The sequence below is a fragment of the Salvelinus sp. IW2-2015 genome, linkage group LG27 (assembly GCF_002910315.2).
Source record: "Salvelinus sp. IW2-2015 linkage group LG27, ASM291031v2, whole genome shotgun sequence".
Classification (NCBI taxonomy): domain Eukaryota; kingdom Metazoa; phylum Chordata; class Actinopteri; order Salmoniformes; family Salmonidae; genus Salvelinus; species Salvelinus sp. IW2-2015.
In genome coordinates, this window is record NC_036867.1 from 13,041,181 (window position 1) to 13,065,129 (window position 23,949).

The 23,949-nt window shown below is 42.7% G+C and overlaps 1 protein-coding gene across 1 annotated transcript in view; it reads left to right on the top strand.

Annotated features, from left to right (window-relative positions):
- The window catches only part of LOC111953145 (cadherin-7-like), a 130,217-nt gene that overhangs the window by 32,945 nt on the left and 73,323 nt on the right, over nt 1-23,949 (top strand). Inside the window, 1 exon segment of the mRNA XM_070435402.1 lies at nt 15,935-16,229. Within this exon segment, the coding sequence (XP_070291503.1) occupies nt 15,935-16,229 (295 nt within the window).

Here is a 23,949-nt window from a genome sequence, read left to right on the forward strand (position 1 = left end):
CACAGTTTTCATAGCTATCTATTTACCTCAGACAATCTGCACCTGCAGGATTGTCTGAGACCAACCACCCGGACAGCTGATGAAACTGTGAGTTTGCACAACCGAAGAATTTCTGCACAAACTGTCAGAAACCATTTCAGGGACGCTCATCTAGGTGCTCGCTGTCCTTACCAGGGTCTTGCCCTGACTGCAGTTTGGCGTCGTAACCGACTTCAGTGGGAAAATGCTCACCTTCGATGGCCACTAGCATGCTTGAGAAGAGTGCTCTTCATGGATTAATCCTGGTTTCAACTATACAGGGTAGATGGCACCGTGTGGGCTGGCGGTTTGCTGATGTCAAAGTTGAGAACAGAGTGCACCATGGTTGCGGTGGGGTTATGGTATGGGCAGGCATAAGCTACAGACAACGAATACAATTGCATTTCATCAATGGCAATTTGAATGCACAGAGATATAATGACGAGATCCACCGCCATCACCTCATGTTTCAGGATGATAATGCATAGCCCCATGTCGCCATGATCTGTACACAACTCCTAGAAGCTGAAAATGGCCTCGTTTTACAATGGCCTGCATACTCACCAGACATGTCGCCCATTGAGCATGTTTGGGATGCTCTGGATAGACGTATAGGACAGCGTGTTTCAGTTCCCGCCAATAGCCAGTAACTTCACAAAGCCATTAAAGGGGAGTGGGACAACATTACACAGGCCACAGTCAACAGCCTGATCAACTCTATGTGAAGGAGATGTGTCACGATACATGAGGAAATTGGTGCTCACACCAGATACTGACTATTTTTTTGATCCCCGCCCCTACCTTTCTTTTAAGGTATTTGTGACCAACGGATGCATATCTTTATTTCCAGTCATGTGCTATCCATAGATTATGGCCTAATGATTTTATTTAGTCTGACTGATTCCCTTTTCTGAACTATAACTCTGTAAAACTTTGAAATTGTTGCATTTTGCGTTTATTTTTCGGTTCAGTGTATTATGATCACTCTATGGTGTTCTCCGTTTTGCTCTACGACCTCTCTAAATGTGTCAGGAGACTCCTCTGAAGTCGGTACTGTTTATGCGCCAACTTCTGTTTGGTAGCGTCTAAACCATTTGGGCTGCAAACTTTTGGAAAGTATGAAGGTAGATTTGTGCCTACCCAAAAAAAGAGGTAAATATGTGAAATAATATGAATTTTATTTATATCGCCTTGATTTAGGACAGATACTTCAAAACCTTGTTTCTTATGATATATTTTTTGACTGTCCTTTTTGACATTTATGAATGAGTTATAGAATGTGTTTCTATGGGCTTTAGTAGTAAAGGCCAAATATATATATATATATTTTTTATACCTAAAGGTGTTCTAAATTTATCAAATAGCTAAATGATCCATAGTATGACCATACAATGGATCATCAGTATGATCTAAAAACCTTCTACAGTATGTTCATTTCGAGGCAAGCAACACTGAACCATATATGAGAGCACCCGTTGTTCCAGACTACAGTGTAATCTGGCTCCCAGTAGCCAATGTGAGTAATATCTTTAAACAGGTTAACATTCGCAACAGACGGAATACCAGGATGCGTATTCAGAGCATGCCTTGACCAGTTGGCAAGTGTCTTCTTTGACATTTTCAACCTATCCCTGACCCGGTCTGTAATACAAACTTGTTTCAAGCAGACCACTATAGGCCCCGTGCCCAAGAACTCCAAGATAACCTGCCTAAATGACTATCGCCCTGTAACTGTCACATCTATAACCATGAAATGCTTTGAAAGGCTGGTCATGGCTCACATCAACACAGACACCCGGGATCCACTTCAATTCACAAACCGCCCCAACAGAATCACAGATGATGCCATCTCTATTGCACTCCACACTGCCCTCACCCACCTGGACAAAAGGAATACATATGTAATAATGCTGTTCAGATCAGCATTCAACACCATAGTCCCATCCAAGCTCATCACCAAGCTCAGGACTGAACACCTCCCTCTGCAACTGTATCCTGGATTTCCTGGACTTCTTGATGAGACGCCCCCAAGCCACGAGGGTAGGCAACAACACATCCGCCCACACTGACCATCAACACGGAGGCCTCTCAGGGGTGTGTGCTTAGTCCTCTCCTCTACTCCTTGTTCACCCACGACTGCATGGCTGCGCATGACTCCAACACCATCATCAAGTTTGTTGACGACACAATGGTGGTAGGACTAATCAAATCAAATCAAATCAAATTTATTAGTCACATACACATGGTTAGCAGATGTTAATGCGAGTGTAGCGAAATGCTTGTGCTTCTAGTTCCGACAATGCAGTAATAACCAACAGTAATCTAACCTAACAATTCCACAACTACTACCTTAGACACACACACAAGTGTAAAGGGATAAAGAATATGTACATAAAGATATATGAATGAGTGGTGGTACAGAACGGCATGGCAGATGCAGTAGATGGTATAGAGTACGGTATATACATATGAGATGAGTACTGTAGGGTATGTAAACATAAAGTGGCATAGTTTAAAGTGGCTAGTGGTACATGTATTACATAAGATGGCAAGATGCAGTAGATGATATAGAGTACAGTATATACATATGAGATGGGTAATGTAGGGTATGTAAACATTGTATTAAGTGGCATTGTTTAAAGTGGCTAGTGGTACATTTTTACATAATTTCCATCAATTCCCATTTTTAAAGTGGCTGGAGTTGAGTCAGTATGTTGGCAGCGGCCGCTAAATGTTAGTGGTGGCTGTTTAACAGTCTGACGGCCTTGAGATAGAAGCTGTTTTTCAGTCCCTCGGTCCCTGCTTTGATGCACCTGTACTGACCTCGCCTTCTGGATGATAGCGGGGTGAACAGGCAGTGGCTTGGGTGGTTGTTGTCCTTGATGATCTTTATGGCCTTCCTGTGACATCGGGTGGTGTAGGTGTCCTGGAGGGCAGGTAGTTTGCCCCTGGTGATGCGTTCTGCAGACCTCACTACCCTCTGGAGAGCCTTACGGTTGTGGGCGGAGCAGTTGCCGTACCAGGCGGTGATACAGCCCGACAGGATGCTCTCGATTGTGCATCTGTAGAAGTTTGTGAGTGCTTTTGGTGACAAGCCGAATTTCTTCAGCCTCCTGAGGTTGCAGCGCCTTCTTCACACCGCTGTCTGTGTGGGTGGACCAATTCAGTTTGTCCGTGATGTTGACACCGAGGAACTTAAAACTTTCCACCTTCTCCACTACTGACCCGTCGATGTGGATAGGGGGGTGCTCCCTCTGCTGTTTCCTGAAGTCCACAATCATCTCCTTTGTTTTGTTGACGTTGAGTGTGAGGTTATTTTCCTGACACCACACTCCGAGGGCCCTCACCTCCTCCCTGTAGGCGCGCGTCGTTGTTGGTAATCAAGCCTACCACTGTAGTGTCATCCGCAAACTTGATGATTGAGTTGGAGGCGTGCATGGCCACGCAGTCGTGGGTGAACAGGGAGTACAGGAGAGGGCTCAGAACGCACCCTTGTGGGGCCCACAGTGTTAGGATCAGCGGGGTGGAGATGTTGTTACCTACCCTCACCACCTGGGGGCGGCCCGTCAGGAAGTCCAGGACCCAGTTGCACAGGGCGGGGTCGAGACCCAGGGTCTCGAGCTTGATGACGAGTTTGGAGGGTACTATGGTGTTAAATGCTGAGCTGTAATCGATGACAGCATTCTCACATGGGTATTCCTCTTGTCCAGATGGTTAGGGCAGTGTGCAGTGTGGTTGCGATTGCGTCGTCTGTGGACCTATTGGGTCGGTAAGCAATTGGAGTGGGTCTAGGGTGTCCGGTAGGGTGGAGGTGATATGGTCCTTGACTAGTCTCTCAAAGCACTTCATGATGACGGAAGTGAGTGCTACGGGCGGTAGTTTCGTTAGTCAGTTACCTTAGCTTTCTTGGGAACAGGAACAATGGTGGCCCTCTTGAAGCATGTGGGAACAGCAGACTGGGATAAGGATTGATTGAATATGTTCGTAAACACACCAGCCAGCTGGTCTGCGCATGCTCTGAGGACGCGGCTGGGAATGCCGTCTGGGCCTGCAGCCTTGCGAGGGTTAACACGTTTAAATGTTTTACTCACCTCGGCTGCAGTGAAGGAGAGCCCGCAGGTTTTGGTAGGGGGCCGTGTCAGTGGCACTGTATTGTCCTCAAAGCGGGCAAAAAAGTTGTTTAGCCTGTCTGGGAGCAAGACATCCTGGTCCGCGACGGGGCTGGTTTTCTTTTTGTATCCGTGATTGACTGTAGACCCTGCCACATACCTCTTGTGTCTGAGCTGTTGATTGCGACTCGATTTTGTCTCTGTACTGAGACTTAGCCTGTTTGATTGCCTTGCGGAGAGAATAGCTACACTGTTTGTATTCGGTCATGCTTCCGGTCACCTTGCCCTGGTTAAAAGCAGTGGTTCGCGCTTTCAGTTTCACGCGAATGCTGCCGTCAATCCACGGTTTCTGGTTTGGAATGTTTTTATCGTTGCTGTGGGTACGACATCGTCAATGCACTTCCTAATGAACTCGCTCACCGAATCAGCATATTCGTCAATATTGTTGTTGGACGCGATGCGGAACATATTCCAATCCGCGTGATCAAAGCAGTCTTGAAGCGTGGATTCAGATTGGTCGGACCAGCGTTGAACAGACCTGAGCGCGGGAGCTTTGTTTGAGTTTCTGTTTGTAGGCTGGAATCAACAAAATGGAGTCGTGGTCAGCTTTTCCGAAAGGGGGGCGGGGAGGGCCTTATATGCGTCGCGGAAATTAGTATAACAATGGTCTAGTGTTTTTCCAGCCCTGGTAGCACAATCGATATGCTGATAGAATTTAGGGAGTTTTGTTTTTAGATTAGCCTTTGTTAAAATCCCCAGCTACGATGAATGCAGCCTCAGGGTGTGTGGTTTCCAGTTTACAAAGAGTCAGATAAAGTTCGTTCAGGGCCATCGATGTGTCTGCTTGGGGGGGAATATATACGGCTGTGATTATGATTGAGAGAATTCCCTTGGTAGATAATGCGGTCGACATTTGATTGTGAGGAGTTCTAGATCAGGTGAACAGAATGACTTGAGTTCCTGTGTGTTGTTATGATGATCACACCACTTCTCGTTAATCATAAGGCATACCCCCGCCCCTCTTCTTACCGGAAAGATGTTTGTTTCTGTCGGCGCGATGCATGAAGAAACCAGCTGGCTGCACCGACTCCGTTAGCGTCCCTTGAGTTAGCCATGTTTCCGTGAAGCAGAGCACGTTGCAATCCCTGATGTCTCTCTGGAATGCTACCCGTGCTCGGATTTCATCAACCTTATTGTCAAGAGACTGGACATTGGCGAGTAGTATGCTAGGGAGTGGAGCGCGATGTGCCGTCTCCGAAGCCTGACACGAGACCGCCTCGTTTTCCCTTTTTCGGCGTCGCACAGTGTCGCCGGCTGGGATCGATCCATTGTATTGGGTGGAAGGCAAAACACTGGATCCGTTTCGTGGGAAAAGTCATATTCCTGGTAGGAACGATGATGAGTTGACGTTAATCGTATATTCAGTAGTTCCTCCCGACTGTATGTAATGAAACCTAAGATTACCTGGGGTACCGATGTAAGAAATAACACGTAAAAAAACAAAATACTGCATATTTTCCAAGGAACGCGAAGCGAGGCGGCCATCTCTTTTCGGCGCCGGAAGTTGATCACTGACAACAATGAGACAGCCTATAGGGAAGAGTTCAGAGACCTGGCAGTGTGGTGCCAGTACAACAACCTCAACGTCAGCAAGACAAAGGAGCTGATCGTGGACTACAGGAAACCAAGGGGCGAGTACACCCCCATCCACATTGTTGGGGCCGTAGTGGAGTGGGTCGAGAGCTTTATGTTCCTCGGAGTCCACATCAATAAGGAATTAACATGGTCCACACATGCCCACACAGTTGTGAAGAGGGCATGACAGCTCCTCTTCCCCCTAAGGTGGCTTAAAAAATTTGTCATGGGCCCTCAGATCCTGAAAAGGTTCTACAGCTGCACAATTGAGAGCATCTTGACTGGCTGCATCACTTCTTGGTACAGCAATTGCAAGACACCCGACCGCCATCAAGGACCTCTATACCAGGCGGTGTCAAAGGAAGGCAAATTTCTTTTGTCAAAGACTCCAGTCACCCAAGCCATTGACTGTTCTCTCTGCTACCGCATGGCAAGCTGTACCAGTGCACCAGGTCTGGAACCAACAGGACCCTGAACATCTTCTACCCCCAAGCCATAACACTGCTAAACAAGACTACCCTACATTGACCTTTTTTTGCAATAACTATATTGCGCTTGCTCCATGCACACACACTGGACTTTACCCACACACTCACACATACTTACACTGACACCCCAACACGCACATACACACTCACACACACCACACGCTGCTGCTACTGTCTATTATATATCCTGTTGCCTAGCCACCCCTATACCTATATGTACACTACCGGTCAAATGTTTAGAACACCTACACATTTTTTCATAATTTTTAATATTTTCTACATTGCAGAATAATAGTGAAGACATCAAAACTATGAAATAACACATACTCTATGGAATCATGTAGTAACCAAAAAAGTGTTAAACAAATCAAAATGTATTTTATATTTGAGATTCTTCAAATAGCCACCCTTTGCCTTGATGACAGATTTACACACTCTTGGCATTCTCTCAACCAGCTTCATGAGGTAGTCACCTGGAAAGCATTTCAATTAACAGGTGTGCCTTGTTAAAAGTTAATTTGCGGAATTTATTTCCTTCTTAATGCGTTTGAGCCAATCACTTGTGTTGTGACAAGGTAGGGGGGTATACAGAAGATAGCCCTATTTGGTAAAAGACCAAGTCCGTATTATGGCAAGAACAGCTCAAATAAGCAAAGAGAAACAACAGTCCACCATTACTTTAAGACATGAACGTCAGTAAATACGTAACATTTCAAGAACTTTGAACATTTCTTCATGTGCAGTCGCAAGAACCATCAAGCGCTATGATGAAACTGGCTCTCATGAGGACCACCACAGGAATGGAAGACCCAGACTCTGCTGCAGAGGTTAAGTTCATTGACGTTACCAGCCAAATAAATGCTTCACAGAGTTCAAGTAACAGACACATCTCAACATCAACTGTTCAGAGGAGACTGCGTGAATCAGGCCTTCATGGTCAAATTGCTGCAAAGAAACCACTACTAAATGACACCAATAATAAGAAGAGACTTGCTTGGGCCAAGAAACACGAGCCATGGACATTAGACTGGTCAAAATCTGTCCTTTGGTCTGGAGTCCAAATTGGAGATTTTTTGTTCCAACCGCCGTGTCTTTGTGAGATACAGGGTAGGTGAATGGATGATCTCTGCATGTGTGGTTCCCACCATAAAGCATGGAGGAGGAGGTGTTATGGTGTGGGCGTGCTTTGCTGGTGACACTGTAAGTGATTTATTTAGAATTCAAGGCACACTTAATCAGCATGGCTACCACAGCATTCTGCAGCAATATGCCATCCCATCTGGTTTGCGCTTCGTGGGACTATCATTTGTTTTTCAACAGGACAATAACCCAACACACCTGCAGGCTGTGTAAGGGCTATTTTACCAAGAAGGAGAGTGATGGAGTGCTGCATCAGATGACCTGGCTTTCACAATCCCCCGACCTCAACCAACTTGAGATGGTTTTTGATGTCGGACCACAGAGTGAAGGAAAAGCATTCCAAGTGAAGCTGGTTGAGAGAATGCCAAGAGTGTGCAAAGCTGTCGTCAAGGCAAAGGGTGGCTATTTGAAGAATCTCATGTAGTCACCCAAACTTTTTGGGTTACTACATTATTTCATGTGTTATTTCATAGTTTTGATGTCTTTACTGTTATTTACATTGTAGAATAATAGTGAAAATAAAGAAAAACCCTTGAGTGAGTAGGTGTTCTAAAACTTTTGACCGGTAGTGTACATCTACCTCAATTACCTCTTACCCCTGCACAATGACTCAATACTGGTACTCCCTGTATATACAGTGCCTTCAGAAAGTATTCATACCTATTGACTTTTTCCACATTTTGTTTTGTTACAACCTGAATTCAAAATGGATCAAACTTTTTTATAATCACCCGTCTATACACAATACCTCAAAATGACAAAGTAAAAACATTTAAAAAAAAATGTTAGCACATTTACAGAAATACACTATATATACGAAAGTATGTGGAAACCCCTTCTAATTAGTGGATTGCGCTATTTCAGCCACATCCGTTGCTGACAGGTGTATAAAATCGAGTACACAGCCCTGCAATCTCCATTGACAAACATTGGCAGTATAATAGCTTCACTGAAGAGTTCAGTGACTTTCAATGTGGCGCCGTCATAGGATGCCACCTTTTCAACAAGTCAGTTAGTCAAATTTCTGCCTCGTTAGAGCTGCCCCGGTCAACTGCAAGTGCTGTTATTGTGAAGTTGAAATGTCTAGGAGCAACAATGGGTCAGCTGCGAAGTGGTAGGCCACACAAGCTCACAGAATGCAACCTACAAGTGCTGAAGCAGGTTGCGAGTAAAAATTGCATTATCTGGAGTGATGAATCACGCTTCACCATCTGGCAGTCCGGCGGACAAATCTGGGTTTGGAGGATGCCTGGAGAATGATACCATCCCCAATGCAAAGTGCCAACTGTAAAGTTTGTTGGAGGAGGAATAATGGACTAGGGCTGTTTTTCATGGTTCAGGCTCGGCCCCTTAGTTCCAGTGAAGGGAAAGCTTAATGCTACAGCATACAATGACATCCCAGATGATTCTGTGCTTCCAACTTTGTGGGAACAATTTTGGGAATGCCCTTTCCTGTTTCAGCATGACAATGCCCCTGTGCACAAAGCGAGGTCCATACAGAAATGGTTTGTTGAGATCGGTGTGGAAGAACTTGACTGGCCAGCACAGAGCCCTGACCTCAACCACATCGAACACCTTTAGGAGGAATTGGAACGACGACTGCGAGCCAGGCCTAATCACCCGACATCAGTGCCTGACCTCACTAATGCACTTGTGGCTGAATGGAAGCAAGTCACCGCAGCAATGTTCCGACATCTAGTGCAAAGCCTTCCCAGAAGAGTGGAGACTGTTATAGCAGCAAAGGGGTGACCAACTCCATATTATTGCCTATGATTTTGGAATGAGATGTTCGATGAGCAGGTGTCCATATACTTTTGGTCATGTAGTGTATCTCATTTACAGTTGAAGTCGGAAGTTTACATACACTTAGATTTGAGTTATTAAAACTCGTTTTTCAACCATTCCACAAATGTACAAACAATAGTACGCAAGTATAAACACCATGGGACTGCGCAGCCGTCATACCGCTCAGGAAGGAGACGCGTTCTGTCTCCTAGAGATGAACATGCTTTGGTGCGAAAAGTGCAAATCAATCCCAAAACAACAGCAAAGGACCTTGTGAAGATGCTGGAGGAAACAGGTACAAAAGTATCTATATCCACAGTAAAACGAGTCCTATATCGACATAACCAGAAAGACCGCTCAGCAAGGAAGAAGCCACTGCTCCAAAACCGCCATAAAAAAGCCAGACTACAACTGCATATGGGACAAAGATTGTACTTTTTGGAGAAATGTCCTCTGGTCTGATGAAACAAAAATAGAACTGTTTGGCCATAATGACCATTGTTATGTTTGGAGGACAAAGGGGGATTGCAAGCCGAAGACCACCATCCCAACTGCGAAGCACGGGGGTGGCAGCATCATGTTGTGGGGGTGCTTTGCTACAGGAGGGACTGGTGCACTTCACAAAATAGATGGCATCATGAGGCAGGAAAACTATGTGGATATATTGAAGCAGCATCTCAAGACATCCATCAGGACGTTAAAGCTTGGTCGCAAATGGGTCTTCCAAATGGACAATGACCCCAAGCATACTTCCAAGTTGTGGCAAAATGGCTTCAGGACAACAAAGTCAAGGTATTGGAGTGGCCATCACAAAGCCCTGACCTCGATCCTATAGAACATTTGTGGGCAGAACTGAAAAAGCTTGTGTGAGAAAGGAGCCCTGCAAACCTGACTCAGTTACACCAGCTCTGTCAGGAGGAATGGGCCAAAATTCACCCAACTTATTGTGGGAAGCTTGTGGAAGGCTACCCGAAACGTTTGACCCAAGTTAAACAATTTAAAGGCAATGCTACCAAATACTAATTGAGTGTATGTAAACTTCTGACCCACTTTGAATGTGATGAAATAAATAAAATATGAAATAAATCAATCTCTCTACTTTTATTCTGACATTTCACATTCTTAAAATGAATTGGTGATCCTAACTGACCTAAAACAGGGAATTTTTACTTGGATTAAATGTCAGGAATTGTGAAAACCTGAGTTTAAATGTATTTGGCTAAGGTGTACTGTATGTAAACTTCCGGCTTCAACTGTACATAATTATTCACACCCCTGAGTCAATAGTTTGCAGAAGTACCTTTGGCAGCGACTACAGCTGTCAGTCTTTCTGGGTAAATCTCTAAGAGCTTTCCACACCTGGATTGTGCAACATTTGCCCGTTATTCTTCTCAAAATTCTTCAAGCTCTATCAAATTGATTGTTGATTATTACTAGACAAACATTTTCAGGTCTTGCTGTAGATTTTCAAATAGATTTAAGTCAAAACTGTAACCAACCACTCAGGAACATTCACTATCTTCTTGGTAAACAACTCCAGTGTAGATTTGGCCTTGTGTTTTATGTTATTGTCTTGCTGAAAGGTAAATTCATCTCCCAGTTTCTGGTGGAAAGCAGACTGTACCAAGTTTTCCTATGAGCTTTGCCTGTGCTTAGCTCCAGTCCTTAACGATTACAAGCATACCACCACTATGCTTGAAAATATGGAGAGTGGTACTCAATAATGTGTTCTTTTGTGTTTGCCCCAAACAAAACACTTTCTATTCAGGACAAAGAGTGAATTGCTTTCCACATTTTTTTGCAGTATTACTTTAGTGCCATGTTGAAAACATGATGCATGTTTTGGTATGTGTTTATTCTGTACAGGCTTCCTTCTTTTTAATCTTTCAATTAGGTTAATATTGTGAAGTACCTACAATGTGGTTGATCCATCTTCAGTTTTCTACTATCACAGCCATTAAACTCGGTAACTGTTTTAATTTCACCGTTGGCCTCATGGTGAAGTCCCTGACTGGTTTCCTTCCTCTCCGGCAACTGAGTTAGGAAGGATCCCTGTCACTTTATTGTGACTGTGTGTATTGATACACCATCCAAAGTGTAATTAATAACAACATCATGCTTGAAGGGATATTCAATGTCTGCTTTTACATTTTTTTACCCATCTACCAATAGGTGCCCTTCTTTGCCGGGCATTGGAAAACCTCCCTGGTCTTCGATGTTGAATCTGTGTCTGAAATTCACTTCCTCGAGTGAGGGACTTTACAGATAATTGTACGTCTGGGGTACAGAGATGAGGTAGTCATTCACAAATCAATCATGTTAACCATTATTATTGCACAGATAGTGAGTCCACTAATTATGTGAGTTGTTATGCAAATTTTTACTCCTGAACTTATTTAGGCTTGCCATAACGAAGGGGTTGAATACTTATTGGCTCAAGACATTTCAGCATATAATTTAAAAAAAACGGAATTTCATTTTGACATTATGAGGTATTGTATGTAGCCCAGTGACAAAAACATCTCAATTTAATTGATTTTAAATTCAGGCTGTAACACAACAAAATGTGGAAGAAGTCAAGGAGTGTGAATACTTTCTGAAGGCACTGTAGCAATGGTATTTTTACTTGTTATTGTAATTCGTTACTGTATATTTATTCCTCTTGTCACTTTTTAAATGTTTTATTACATTTTTTTTCTTTAACTCTGCATTGTTGGAAAAGGACCTATAAGTAGGTATTTCACTGTTAGTCTACACCGGATGTTTACGAAGGATGTGACAGTTCTAATTAGATTTTATTTGATTGATGCCACGGAAGTTCAAGGCCGACCGTCTTACTGCAGGCATTAATAGCAGACAACAGGATCCCCATTATAGTGAATGGAAAAATGGCAATCTTCATGGTCAATCTTCGTGTAAACAGAACATTTTTGAAGACAATCATGGTACCAATTATAGCTTCTAATACACCAGATATATGCCATTGAACCAATTATTTTAAAATCGCACACAGAACAAGTTCTAAGAATAATTGAGTTGCCAATGGCAGCCTACAGTACCCTGGTCTGCCTTCAACTTCAATGACTCAATGAGAGGGGGCAGCACTGAGAGCTTTCAGCGTCACTTCCTGGAGTAGCTCAAACTGCGCATGTTATGTCTCCATGAGACGCCAACTTACCCGACTTCATTTGGCTTCAATGTACTGTTGAGTCTTCACATAGGAATGAATGGTGTCACATGATAGATGGCTTGATTGAAGGCTCTGTCCATTCATACAGTATATACAGTCATTGGTAAATACAGTCGCACTGTATTATGCTCCATGCTGTTTAGTTACAATTTACACGAGCTTGCTGTTGTTCGAAGATGCTGTAGCAACCTGTTACCCCTGGTAGATTGCTTTATTTTTCTAGGGTTTTTGGGTGGTTGATAGTTACTTTTCATATTGTTTTTTTTAAACATGGTTAAACCTAATCGGAGACACATCCAATGAACAAACAATGCAATGAGTTCCAATTACATCTAAGGATTTGGCACTTACAGAGTAAATAAGAAATTATAATGAAACACTAATTCCAGTATCGGCTCCCCTTTTCCCAGAGCTTATTGGTGCTACCAGTACTCCTTCATTACACATACAAGTCTAAGGACCCAGAATGGTACCTAAATGAATGCATAGTCTAGCTTTTACATGACATGTTTTTGTTAATTACTGTGAATATACCAGTTCTTCACTGGCTGTTTCCTTTATGTGTATATATTTACTGTATATACAGGTACATTGCTAATGAAGCAGATGTTGGCTGTGAAATTATTGTAATGAGATTGTTCATGCAGTAATAATGTGTTTTTCAACATGTATGTGTTTTGTTTACAGGCGTACGTGTGGTGTGAATGTGTGCTTTTCTAAGCAGAGGCATGGTAACTACATAGCTACTCCCGAACAAAGGCAGAGGGAACTAGAGAGGATCATGGTCTCTAATGCTCCTTACCCGTCTGATTTGAGGGGGGGTAGGGCGGTGGGTGAACACACTGAGGCCTTCTCAGAGCAGAGGCAGGGATCACCATGGCTACTCACCAGAACCAGGGGTGAAGTGAATAAATGAAAAGCTCAGCACAGCAAGAGCTGGAGTGTGCATTGATGCTCCCTCGCCTGCGTTTTTAGCTCCTTTTGTGGTGAAAAAGGACCTCTCTCCCTTTCCTTTACACTTGACAGTTTTTCTTCACCCTGAGTATTATGTTTGGTAGTATAACATGTTGTACTTCACAATCAAACCCCCGATGGGCATCATATATTGTTTTAGGCATTGCACCGGCAGAAGCAGTTGCGTTATTGTTGCAATAATGCATTGACAAAATAAGCTAGAGCATAGTACTGCACTCAATAACATCTTCCTTATACTGTGCATTCCTACTAATGTAAGAAAACAATGTTGTAAGGACTGTCCCCTGATAATTATACACTTTTGATACATTTCAGTACCTAGTTTGATTTGGTAGCCTACAACTAAGGCAGCATTTCTTTTACAGCATATACTTCCTCCTTTACTTCCTCACAACATAAAGAAGTGTATTACAGTAGCCCACAAGCATAAAACACAGCCAGATCAACCAATGTTGTTTCTTTACAGGTTTTATTTTGGTCTATTTGTGAACCGTGTTACTGCCCTCGTGGAAACCCCATTAAACTCAACCGTTCAAACCGCGGTGCTCCTTAGCAGCAGCAGTAGCCAATAGGCTGTTTCGGTGTACCAGAGCCAGTGTTACCAGTGTTGTTTCTGGGTATGGAATTTGTATTTGCGCCTGGCTCAAAACTGTGTGTACACAGTCCATTAAATAGAATAAAACTCTCTCTCTCTCTCCTCCTGAGAGAGAGGGGGAAATACAAAGCTTGAAACATGTATCTGGGATTTCATTTATTTCTTTCTTAAAAAAAGATGTCTTATTTTCTTCTTCCAAGGTTTCCAGTCGTCTTTGTCGTTTTCTACTAAGTACGTCAGTCAAACAGGGAGGAAGAAAAGAGACATGGCCAGCGCAATAATAACAGTGCTAACACACTGTGACTGAACAATACAGCAAAGATTAAAACCCCATTAAGCAGCACCAGAACCATTCAAAACAAACAGCCTCTTAGCGATTGTGATGGAAATGTGCCATACATCGTAATGTGTATAATAACAGGTGAGATATGGCCATGGGGTGACGCAGTTTTTTCTTAAAGTTTGGCCAATTGCAGTCTTTTTAACGCTCCGAGGTAAACAAGTAAACACAAAGCAAACGTGATTGCCCCAGGAGGACTGTCTGCATACAAAGTGGCGATAAGTGTCAGCATTGATTTCACTGGAGTTTTTCTGCTCTGTTCCGCTCACCCTATCGTACTCTCGCTGTGTCGCTGCCGGCAGTGTGTTTTTAAGTTACACTGCTGTACTGGACTGCGGAGCATACTGAGTTCTGTTCATCTCAAGGGAGGCAAAGATAGGATGATATATACATTTTTGCAAGAGAAGCAACTATGGTGCTCGATTAAAGTTCGACATAATAACAGTAGGTGTTTGAAATAGCACCTGAAAATGAGCAATGACGGTTAAAAAACAGGTTAGATTAAAGGAAGGAAGTGGTATTCTACAGGGATACACTTTTTAACAGGACCTACTGTGGCACACATATTTTATGTAATATACTCACTTCTGAATAGATTCAAAGTGAAACACTTGAAGCCCATTGGGCAAAAAAAGCCAAGCGTAAAGCTAACAACCCAGTTTTGAGAGCGACTACATACTGCAGTCAGTCGACCCCTGACCTTCAGTTACATGCTTTGTGGGCTGTCAGCTTTGTCCTTCCTGTCCGTGGTATTTACCTGAACACACTGTCATCGATGGCTTGCTCAAGATTAAATGTTGACTCTCCACTGCAGTTGACAATTTACCTCAAGTTTGCTCCTGACAGCAGGGGATGGTGAATAAACAAACGGCTTCCCTATTGGAGTGTCAAGAGGCACATGCTGAGGCATGCCCATGCAACCAATACCATCATTATGCCCCAGACATGCCATTCATCAACAGCCTGATGGAATCCATTAATAAAATACATTTGGTGTCCGTCTGAAGCTCTATTGGATATATAAAACATACATTAAGCCCGCGGCGATATCCAGGCAATCATTTGATACACCTATTGACTTGGAAACAAAAATGATACTGCCAGACGCCCGCTGGGATACAACATGGATCTGTTAAACCTTTGTTGCATCCCAAATGACACCCTATTCCCTACATTGTCCACTACTTTTGACCAGAGCCCTATGGGTCCTGGTCAAATGAAGTTGTTGTTTTCTTGAAGTGAAGTGCTTGGGAAATAACCCTGTTTCAAATGTAACTACACTGTAATCCCTGGGCAGGTCTGGGCTTCTTATCCTACAGAATTGTGCTAACACTATGCAACACTCCCCATATTCCCACCAGACTGCTTATTAGAATGCATTTATATTGCATACAGCCATGCTCACAGAGCTTTGAGACTTCTGGTATCCTGTTTTACAAACAATGTGCACTTTGTTCACTTATTTTTGTTGTTGTTGGTGTGTGTTTATTCAGCACAATGTTTCTGCCCAGGAAAAACGTTGAACCTATTTGAAATGACACAGATGTACATAATGGATCGATCATAATGGTATATCATTGGATTTGTTTTTATATGTCACCAATCCTTTTGAACATCTCCTTTCTACTGACTGACATTATCTCTGGTCTCCAATTATAGCTCCACTCGGACGTAGACAAAGGGGACGGCAAAGTGAAGTACGTGCTCTCCGGGGAGGGCTCCACCTCCATCTTCACCATCGACGAGAACACGGGGGACATCCACGCCACTAAGCGTTTGGACCGGGAGGAGCAGGCCTATTACACCCTGCAGGCCCAGGCCGTGGACCGGCTCACTAACATCCCTGTGGAGCCCAGGTCAGAGTTTGTTGTCAAGGTCCAGGACATCAATGACAACGAGCCCAAGTTTCTGGATGGACCCTACATGGCCGGGGTACCAGAGATGTCAGCACTGGGTAAGCCTCTTTCTCAGCCTCTCTCTCTCTCTCTCTGTTTGTTTGTCCCCAGTCCTCTGTCCTCGTCTCTGTCTGTCTATCTGTCAGTCTGTATGTGATTTTGATATTGATGTCTGTATGTCTGCCTGTAATCTGCCTCTGATTCTCTCTCTCTCTCTACCTCTTTCTCACCCTCTCTCTCTCGCTCTCTCTCTCTCTATTTCTATCTGTCTCTGTCTCTCTCTCTATCGCATTTACCCACCACAATCTGCAGTATCCTACATTTATCTCTCTCTGTCTCTCATCTCTCTCGCTTCATCTATATTAATGAACACAGTCTACGCTTTATTATAAACATGGAACTGAATCTGTGGCACTCATTTGTCTGTCAAACTGTGCATGATTGTCATAGCCACAACTGAAGAGGGTCCTTTTCCACACACAGAGGTTTTCTTTCTAGTGTTTTCCTTAACTGTTGCAGTTTCAAAACACTGTGGTTTTAAAAGCTCCAAAATCTAATCTGACCCTTTACAAAGTAATTACTACAACTGGTTAGTTCCTTTAAGCGGTTCCCATTGTGCATTGTTTAGATGCGGTTTTATACCTAAAATAGTGAACAACCTCATGAGCCCCCCCAAAAACATCATTGCTAGTTTGAACGATGAAAGCAGTGAAATATCTGCTTATACAAACAGACCCGAAACCCCAATGTTGAGCAATGAATCTAGCGAGTTCAGAGATGGCAGATTATTCAAATCCAACAGGACATGTAACGGAGCACCTCGCGAGGTGCTTCGCCACGGAAACAAAAGCTTACCGCACAGTGCCTGGGGACACCGTGAGCCAATCCTGTCGGAATGGGAAATGTGGATTAAGCCTCCATTTAAAATTCATGTGACAATCTGCCAGGGAGAGGAATAAGAGGCTCCACACGCCAAGTGGCAGACAATGTCTCCCAATCTTCAGGGTTAAGTGATATGACAGGCACAAACACACCAACCTCAATATTCTTATCATGTAGACCCAGAGACAGCAGAACATTGCATCTACGTGTTGTATCTTCCTCAGGCTGATAGGCAGAGATGCAAACAAGTGGATACATGGAGAGACTGTTTGGTGTAAAGTCAAAATGGAGCCTATGCTAGGCGTTTACTGGCAGTGATAGGAGTATTTTCCAGGCCAATGCAGTGCTTTGCTCATAACATTTATGACATAGGCACTGAGATCTTATAAGGATTAAGCAGCCCAGAGTCAACGGGGGGGGGGGGGGTTGGATACAGGGCTCTGGCTTAAGGAACTAGAGGATTCCACTACAAGGGCTAGGTGGCTCGTGTCCAACGGGAGATAAGAGAGGTAGAGCAACTGAGCACTTCATCTGCAGTAAAGGAAGCGCTCCGAAAACCAATAGGCCGGGTCACACTCTCTGGCTTATTTACATCGCCATGGTTTTCATCTGAAGTTGTTAGAACAGCGTGTGAATTATACATCCCGCTCTTTGTAAATATCTGCTCAGGGCATTTTATAGTACAGGAGTGGGCCGGGCACCCGTTGTCCTCCATAACTCCTTCATAAATGTGTTTAAATCATTAATGGGCGTAGACCGGCTACCTGTAATGAATTGGTTCAATTTAGAGGAAATCATGAATTTAATTAATTAAAGCAATTAGATGGTAGTTGCTTGTCTCGTACACATGGTAGCCCTTATGGCCCGCGGATCTAGGAATACTTTGTCTTAATCACGCCTCGGGATGTCAAATGATGGAAAAGAGGAGCTTGAGGACATTTGGCTGTGTGACAACCTCTGAGCAGCTAAGGCACGGGTCTCAGGTCTACACGTCAGACAGACGTTCCCCGGGAGCTGATGGAGGGCTTAGGGGAATGTAATGTCAGGCCAAGGCCACCGCCTTGTAGAAATGTACCACCCACCACTCCTTTATCCACCTGTCATTGTTCTTGTCTAATTCAGGATCTTCCAAGATCAAGGATGGAATAGTCAGTTAATTCTGGAAGAGAAAACGAAAGGGGTGCTTTGGTTTCAGGTTACATGGATAAAAACTCGGAAGACAGTTCATTTCAAATTATTATTTCCCTGTGATTTGAGATTTCTGGAAAGCCAAAGGAAATGTAAGATGGAATTATGGAGCCCATTGATTACAGTACCAGTGTGGCTCAGTGAGATTGTATGGATCAGAGCATTGGCACCTACCAAAAGGCATATCCTGGGCACAGCAGGGCCATGACGGGTTTTGTCTTTCTTCGCATTTTGTCATTCATTTTCACACGCCAATTACAAATAAATTTGAACTAGTCTCCGTGCAACAATCCCTGCTTATCTCGAGCGGACGGGAGCAGGTGTGAACGTGCAGGAATATAATCAACTTAATCATGGGCACCAATGTTGAATACTCATCAAGGAGTTGCAAAGTTGGTGAGCTTAAACTGCAGGTTTTGAATATTGCTTTTGTAATATCTAATCATCAGTCACACCCACACTCAAATCCGTTTTGTATTAGAGAGGAACAGAGTTGCCACAAACATTTCTTACCACTCTCATACTTTGCTGATTATGTTACCTTTGTCAGCATGTTGCACTAATGTACAGTACGCTTACCTTTTGAACTTTTTAAGCTTCGCTGGTGAAAGTTTACTCTAGTGGTAATTCTTTAGTATATGTTACGTTAAGTAGAAGAGAAGTCAATACGTATCTTCTGTCTCATACACATTTTGTTCAACTAAGTATAAAAAGGTACAAGCCATAACAATGCAAAACATATAGCTTACAATTTGGATACTTGGATCATGTTTACTTGGAGATGAGTATTTATGGTGGCTGTTGAATCCAGTCTTGTGTCTGTAAAGCTTTGATGAATACCTGTCGGCCATTCAAATTAGACATGCTGCTACATTTATTTTCATTACTGTCAGATGACAATCGCTCACCCTGAGATGCAGACGTGATTAGGAACCCCTGTTTTGTTCCTATTCACTGGAAATAAATGAAAATATGAGAAATTGATCAGTCACACAAATGAAGACAGACAAAAAGTGAAGTGACACAGACAGGCACATGACAGCTGCATCGAGAGGAACCGTGTAATATATTCTGATGTGAGGATGTTTATCCGTTTTGGACAACCACTCTTGAAGGCTGGCTATTCTTATTCGTGACCTTGACTGCTATAAATATTACAGTGTTTCGCAACCAATTTCCTCTAGCCTGGGTATCAGTACAGATACACCACAGAAAACACAAAATAGACATCTGAAAGAACCATTGAGGGATAACCTAAATTAGTTTTAGCTTACTGCAACTGTGTAGTGATAAGAATTGTGAATACCATAGCACAGCTCTCTAACATAGTGGCATTGATTGACCTTGTTTAAAAAAAAATAATTGTAATATATCCTGCCACGACTAAGACGTGATGATATAATCTTGGGGGTCCACATAGAACTAGCTTGATGATAACCTGTCCACCGAGACATTTTTTATTATATTGCTCAAATTCAGGACCAGCGCCTGTTAATTCTGGTTTATGACTGGAAATACGCCGACCTAATCTTCCATTTCCATAATCACGTCATTCTGTAAGAGTACGTAAAATATGGCTCATGCAAGAAAGTGTTTTTTTTTATAAGGGTGTTTGATGCAAAATAAAATATAACCTACTTTGTAAGACAGGCCCATACTGTAACACATAAAGGAAAGTGCCTAAGACACCAGCAGAGATGCATGGCTATTAAAGTGAAATATACAAACATAAAGCAGCCTATTCATCTGACCATGCTCAACAGAAAAGGGCACACTTGTGGGAAACATTGTTTTTATTCCAAGGTCTCCTATGTCAACGGTTGATAATTGCGTCTTTGTCAAATCAGAAATGGGCCTCAGCTTCAAGATCACCAATAACGCAAATTCTGAGACTTACTTTCCTTGATGGACTAGTACATCCTCACACAAAAAATGTAATGTAACATCCCAGCAAATTTAACATTAATTTCAGTGTGTATTAGTCTTTTGTGATAAATTCACCCTAGAATGGCAGTGGCTCTCCTAGTAGCTCTCTATTGAGGTCCAGTTGTTTTGCATGGCAGATTACTGGCTCAGTACACTTGGTTCTGTATGTTACAGATAAAATGCTAGTCTCCGTCAGGGGCCAGACCATAGTTCACAACAGAACAATAGAGGTAAATTGTCTGATTAGCGGTGATTACTGGACCTTTGTGCTTTCGGTCCCTTGACCAAAGCACTCCTTCCAACAAGCTTGTTATTCCATGTTTCTCAAACGTCAAATTTCAAAGTTGTTCCAAACGTCAGATTTCAAAATGCTTAAGGTTAAGTTTAGGCATTAACTCCGATTTTTTTAAAGGTTTGGGATAGGCTTAAAACAAACATTTTAAAATGACTTTCTATCACTAGATTCAAACATGCCACATTTACCACCAGAGGCAGATGCTTATGCCCATCCTCCATCCCCATCCCCATCCACCATCCCCATCCACCATCCCCCACGCCCTAGCTAAACCGAAACCTACTTGAAGGTAACAATGCTCACCATTGGCCCTAGTGGCCTGTTTCCACGTCATCTCCCGACGTGCTCAGAGATGGCTAAGGTCCAGCTGTGTAGAGGCAAACTGCTTTAGGAAATATGGAATATCAACATGCTAAAAGTGTCATTAACAATCACTTTAAAATCAAATGAATTGTGTTAGTTCTAAAACCGGCTATACATTTTTCAACCTCTATTGCAAGTTTCCAAACTACTGGGGGAAATCACAGTACCTAGCATTATTCATAGTCACCGCAGTACATTTTCATTAATAGCCATGCGTTTTAATTCACGTAACAGCTATGCCGCTTCTAACCAATACCGTACACAGGTTTCTACAGACCAAAGTTGCACTTAATTATAATAAACTAAACTGATAACAATTAGCAACCATAATATGATGTAGAATGGTAACAGTGTATGGTATCCATAGGTGAGAGTGTTCATTGTGCAGCAGTGTCTTCTAAGCTGACATATGGAATTGTTTTAAGAAGGTCATAACATGGCTCATTTAGCTATTTGATTTAGGATTTTAGGACCCCTTTAGATATACAAAAAAATACAGTACCAGTCAAAATTTTGGACACACCTACTCATTCAAGGGTTTTTCTTTAGTTGTACTATTTTCTACATTGTAGAATAATAGTGAAGACTTTAAAACTATGAAATAATACAGATGGAATCATGTAGTAACTAGGGCCGCCACACCGCCGGTCACGAGTCATGAAGGCAGTCAAATTCCACATTCCACACTAGGCTTCTCCAAGCTCTGATGCTGCTGCTGGTCATTATTAGCCTACAAAATTCGCTAACTGCCTGGTACTCAGCAGTCTATTTTCCTTCTAATCACTTTGACATCAATGCAAATATAATCGAAAATTGAATCAAACACTTCATGAGAGCCTAGGAGCTCATGTTGCGCAACATTTCTATAGGCTATGCAATTGCGGGTGAAAACAGTGTAATGGCCACTAATGAAAAGAGGAGGATCCCATGAGCTTTCTATGGGCTAGGTCTAAAATATTTATTTCTCAACTTTTTTCATATTAAGCATATTGCTTATATTTTCAATAGGAGTATGGCCTACCTGGCTGGCATGAAAATAAACCACAGGGAAAAGCGTTCTCCATTTGCTATTTAAGTACATACACTACCGGTCTAAAGTTTTCGAACACCTACTCATTCAAGGGATTTTCTTTATTTTTACTATTTTCTACATTGTAGAATAATGGTGAAGACACCAAACTATGAAATAACACATATGGAATCATGTAGTAACCAAACAAGTGTTAAACAAATCAAAATATATTTTATATTTGAGATTCTTCAAATAGCCACCCTTTGCCTTGATGACAGCTTTGCACATTCTTGGCATTCTCTCAACCAGCTTCACCTGGAATGCTTTTCCAACAGTCTTGAAGGAGTTCCCACATATGCTGAGCACTTGTTGACGACTTTTCCTTCACTCTGCAGTCCAACTTATCCCAAACCATCTCAGTTGAGTTGAGATCGGGTGATTGTGGAGGTCAGGTCATCTGGTGCAGCACTCCATCACTCTCCTTCTTGATCATATAGCCCTTCCACAGCCTGTGTTGGGTCATTGTCCTGTTGAAAAACAAATGATAGTCTCACAGACAGTGTCACCAGCAAAGCACCATCACACCTTCTCCCCCATGCTTCACGGTGGGAACCACACATGCGGAGATCATCCGTTCACTTACTCTGCGTCTCACAAAGGCACGGTGGTTGGAACCAAAAATCACAACGTTGGACTCATCAGACCAAAGGACAGATTTCCACCGGTCTAATGTCCATTGCTCATGTTTCTTGGCCAAAGCAAGTCGCTTTTTCTTATTGGTGTCCTTTAGTAGTGGTTTCTTTGCAGCAATTTGACCATGAAGGCCTGAGTCACGCAGTCTCCTCTGAACAGTTGATGTTGAGATGTGTCTGTTACTTGAAATCTGTGAGGCATTTATTTGGGCTGCAAATTCTGAGGCTGGTAACTCCAATAAACTTATCCTCTTCAGCAGAGGTAACTCTAAGTCTTCCCTTCCTGTGGCATTCCTCATGAGAGCCAGTTTCATCATAGCGCTTGATGGTTTTTGCGACTGCACTTGAAGAAACATTCAAAGTTATTGACATTTTCTGTATTGACTGACCTTCATGTCTTAAAGTAAGGATGGACTGTTGTTTCTCTTAGCTTATTTGAGCTGTTCTTGCCATAATACGGACGTGGTCTTTTACCAAATAGGGCTATCTTCTGTATACCACTCATACCTTGTCACAATACAAATGATTGGCTCAAACGCCAATCAAGAAGGAAATCAATTCCACAAATGAACTTTTAACAAGGCACACCTGTTAATTGAAATGCATTTCAGGGGACTACCTCATGAAGCTGGATGAGAGAATGCCAAGAGTGTGCAAAGCTGTCATCAAAGCAAAGGGTGGCTACTTTGAAGAATCTCAAATAAAAAATATATATGTTTAACACTTTTTGGTTACTACATTATTCCATACGTGGAATAAGATTTTGAAGGGTCTTTCCTATATCTTGGAGATATAAGAAAGCTCACGAAATATATACAGTGGGGAGAACAAGTATTTGATACACTGCCGATTTTGAAGGTTTTCCTACTTACAAAGCATGTAGAGGTCTGTAATTTTTATCATAGGTACACTTCAACTGTGAGAGACGGAATCTAAAACAAAAATCCAGAAAATCACATTGTATGATTTTTAAGTAATTAATTTGCATTTTATTGCGTGACATAAGTATTTGATACATCAGAAAAGCAGAACTTAATATTTGGTACAGAAACCTTTGTTTGCAATTACAAAGATCATACGTTTCCTGTAGTTATTGACCAGGTTTGCACACACTGCAGCAGGGATTTTGGCCCACTCCTCCATACATACCTTCTCCAGATCCTTCAGGTTTCGGGTCTGTCGCTGGGCAATACGGACGTTCAGCTCCCTCCAAAGATTTTCTATTGGGTTCAGGTCTGGAGACTGGCTAGGCCACTCCAGGACCTTGAGATGCTTCTTACGGAGCCACTCCTTAGTTTCCCTGGCTGTGTGTTTCGGGTCGTTGTCATGCTGGAAGATCCAGCCACGACCCATCTTCAATGCTCTTACTGAGGGAAGGAGGTTTTTGGCCAAGATCTCGCGATACATGGCCCCATCCATCC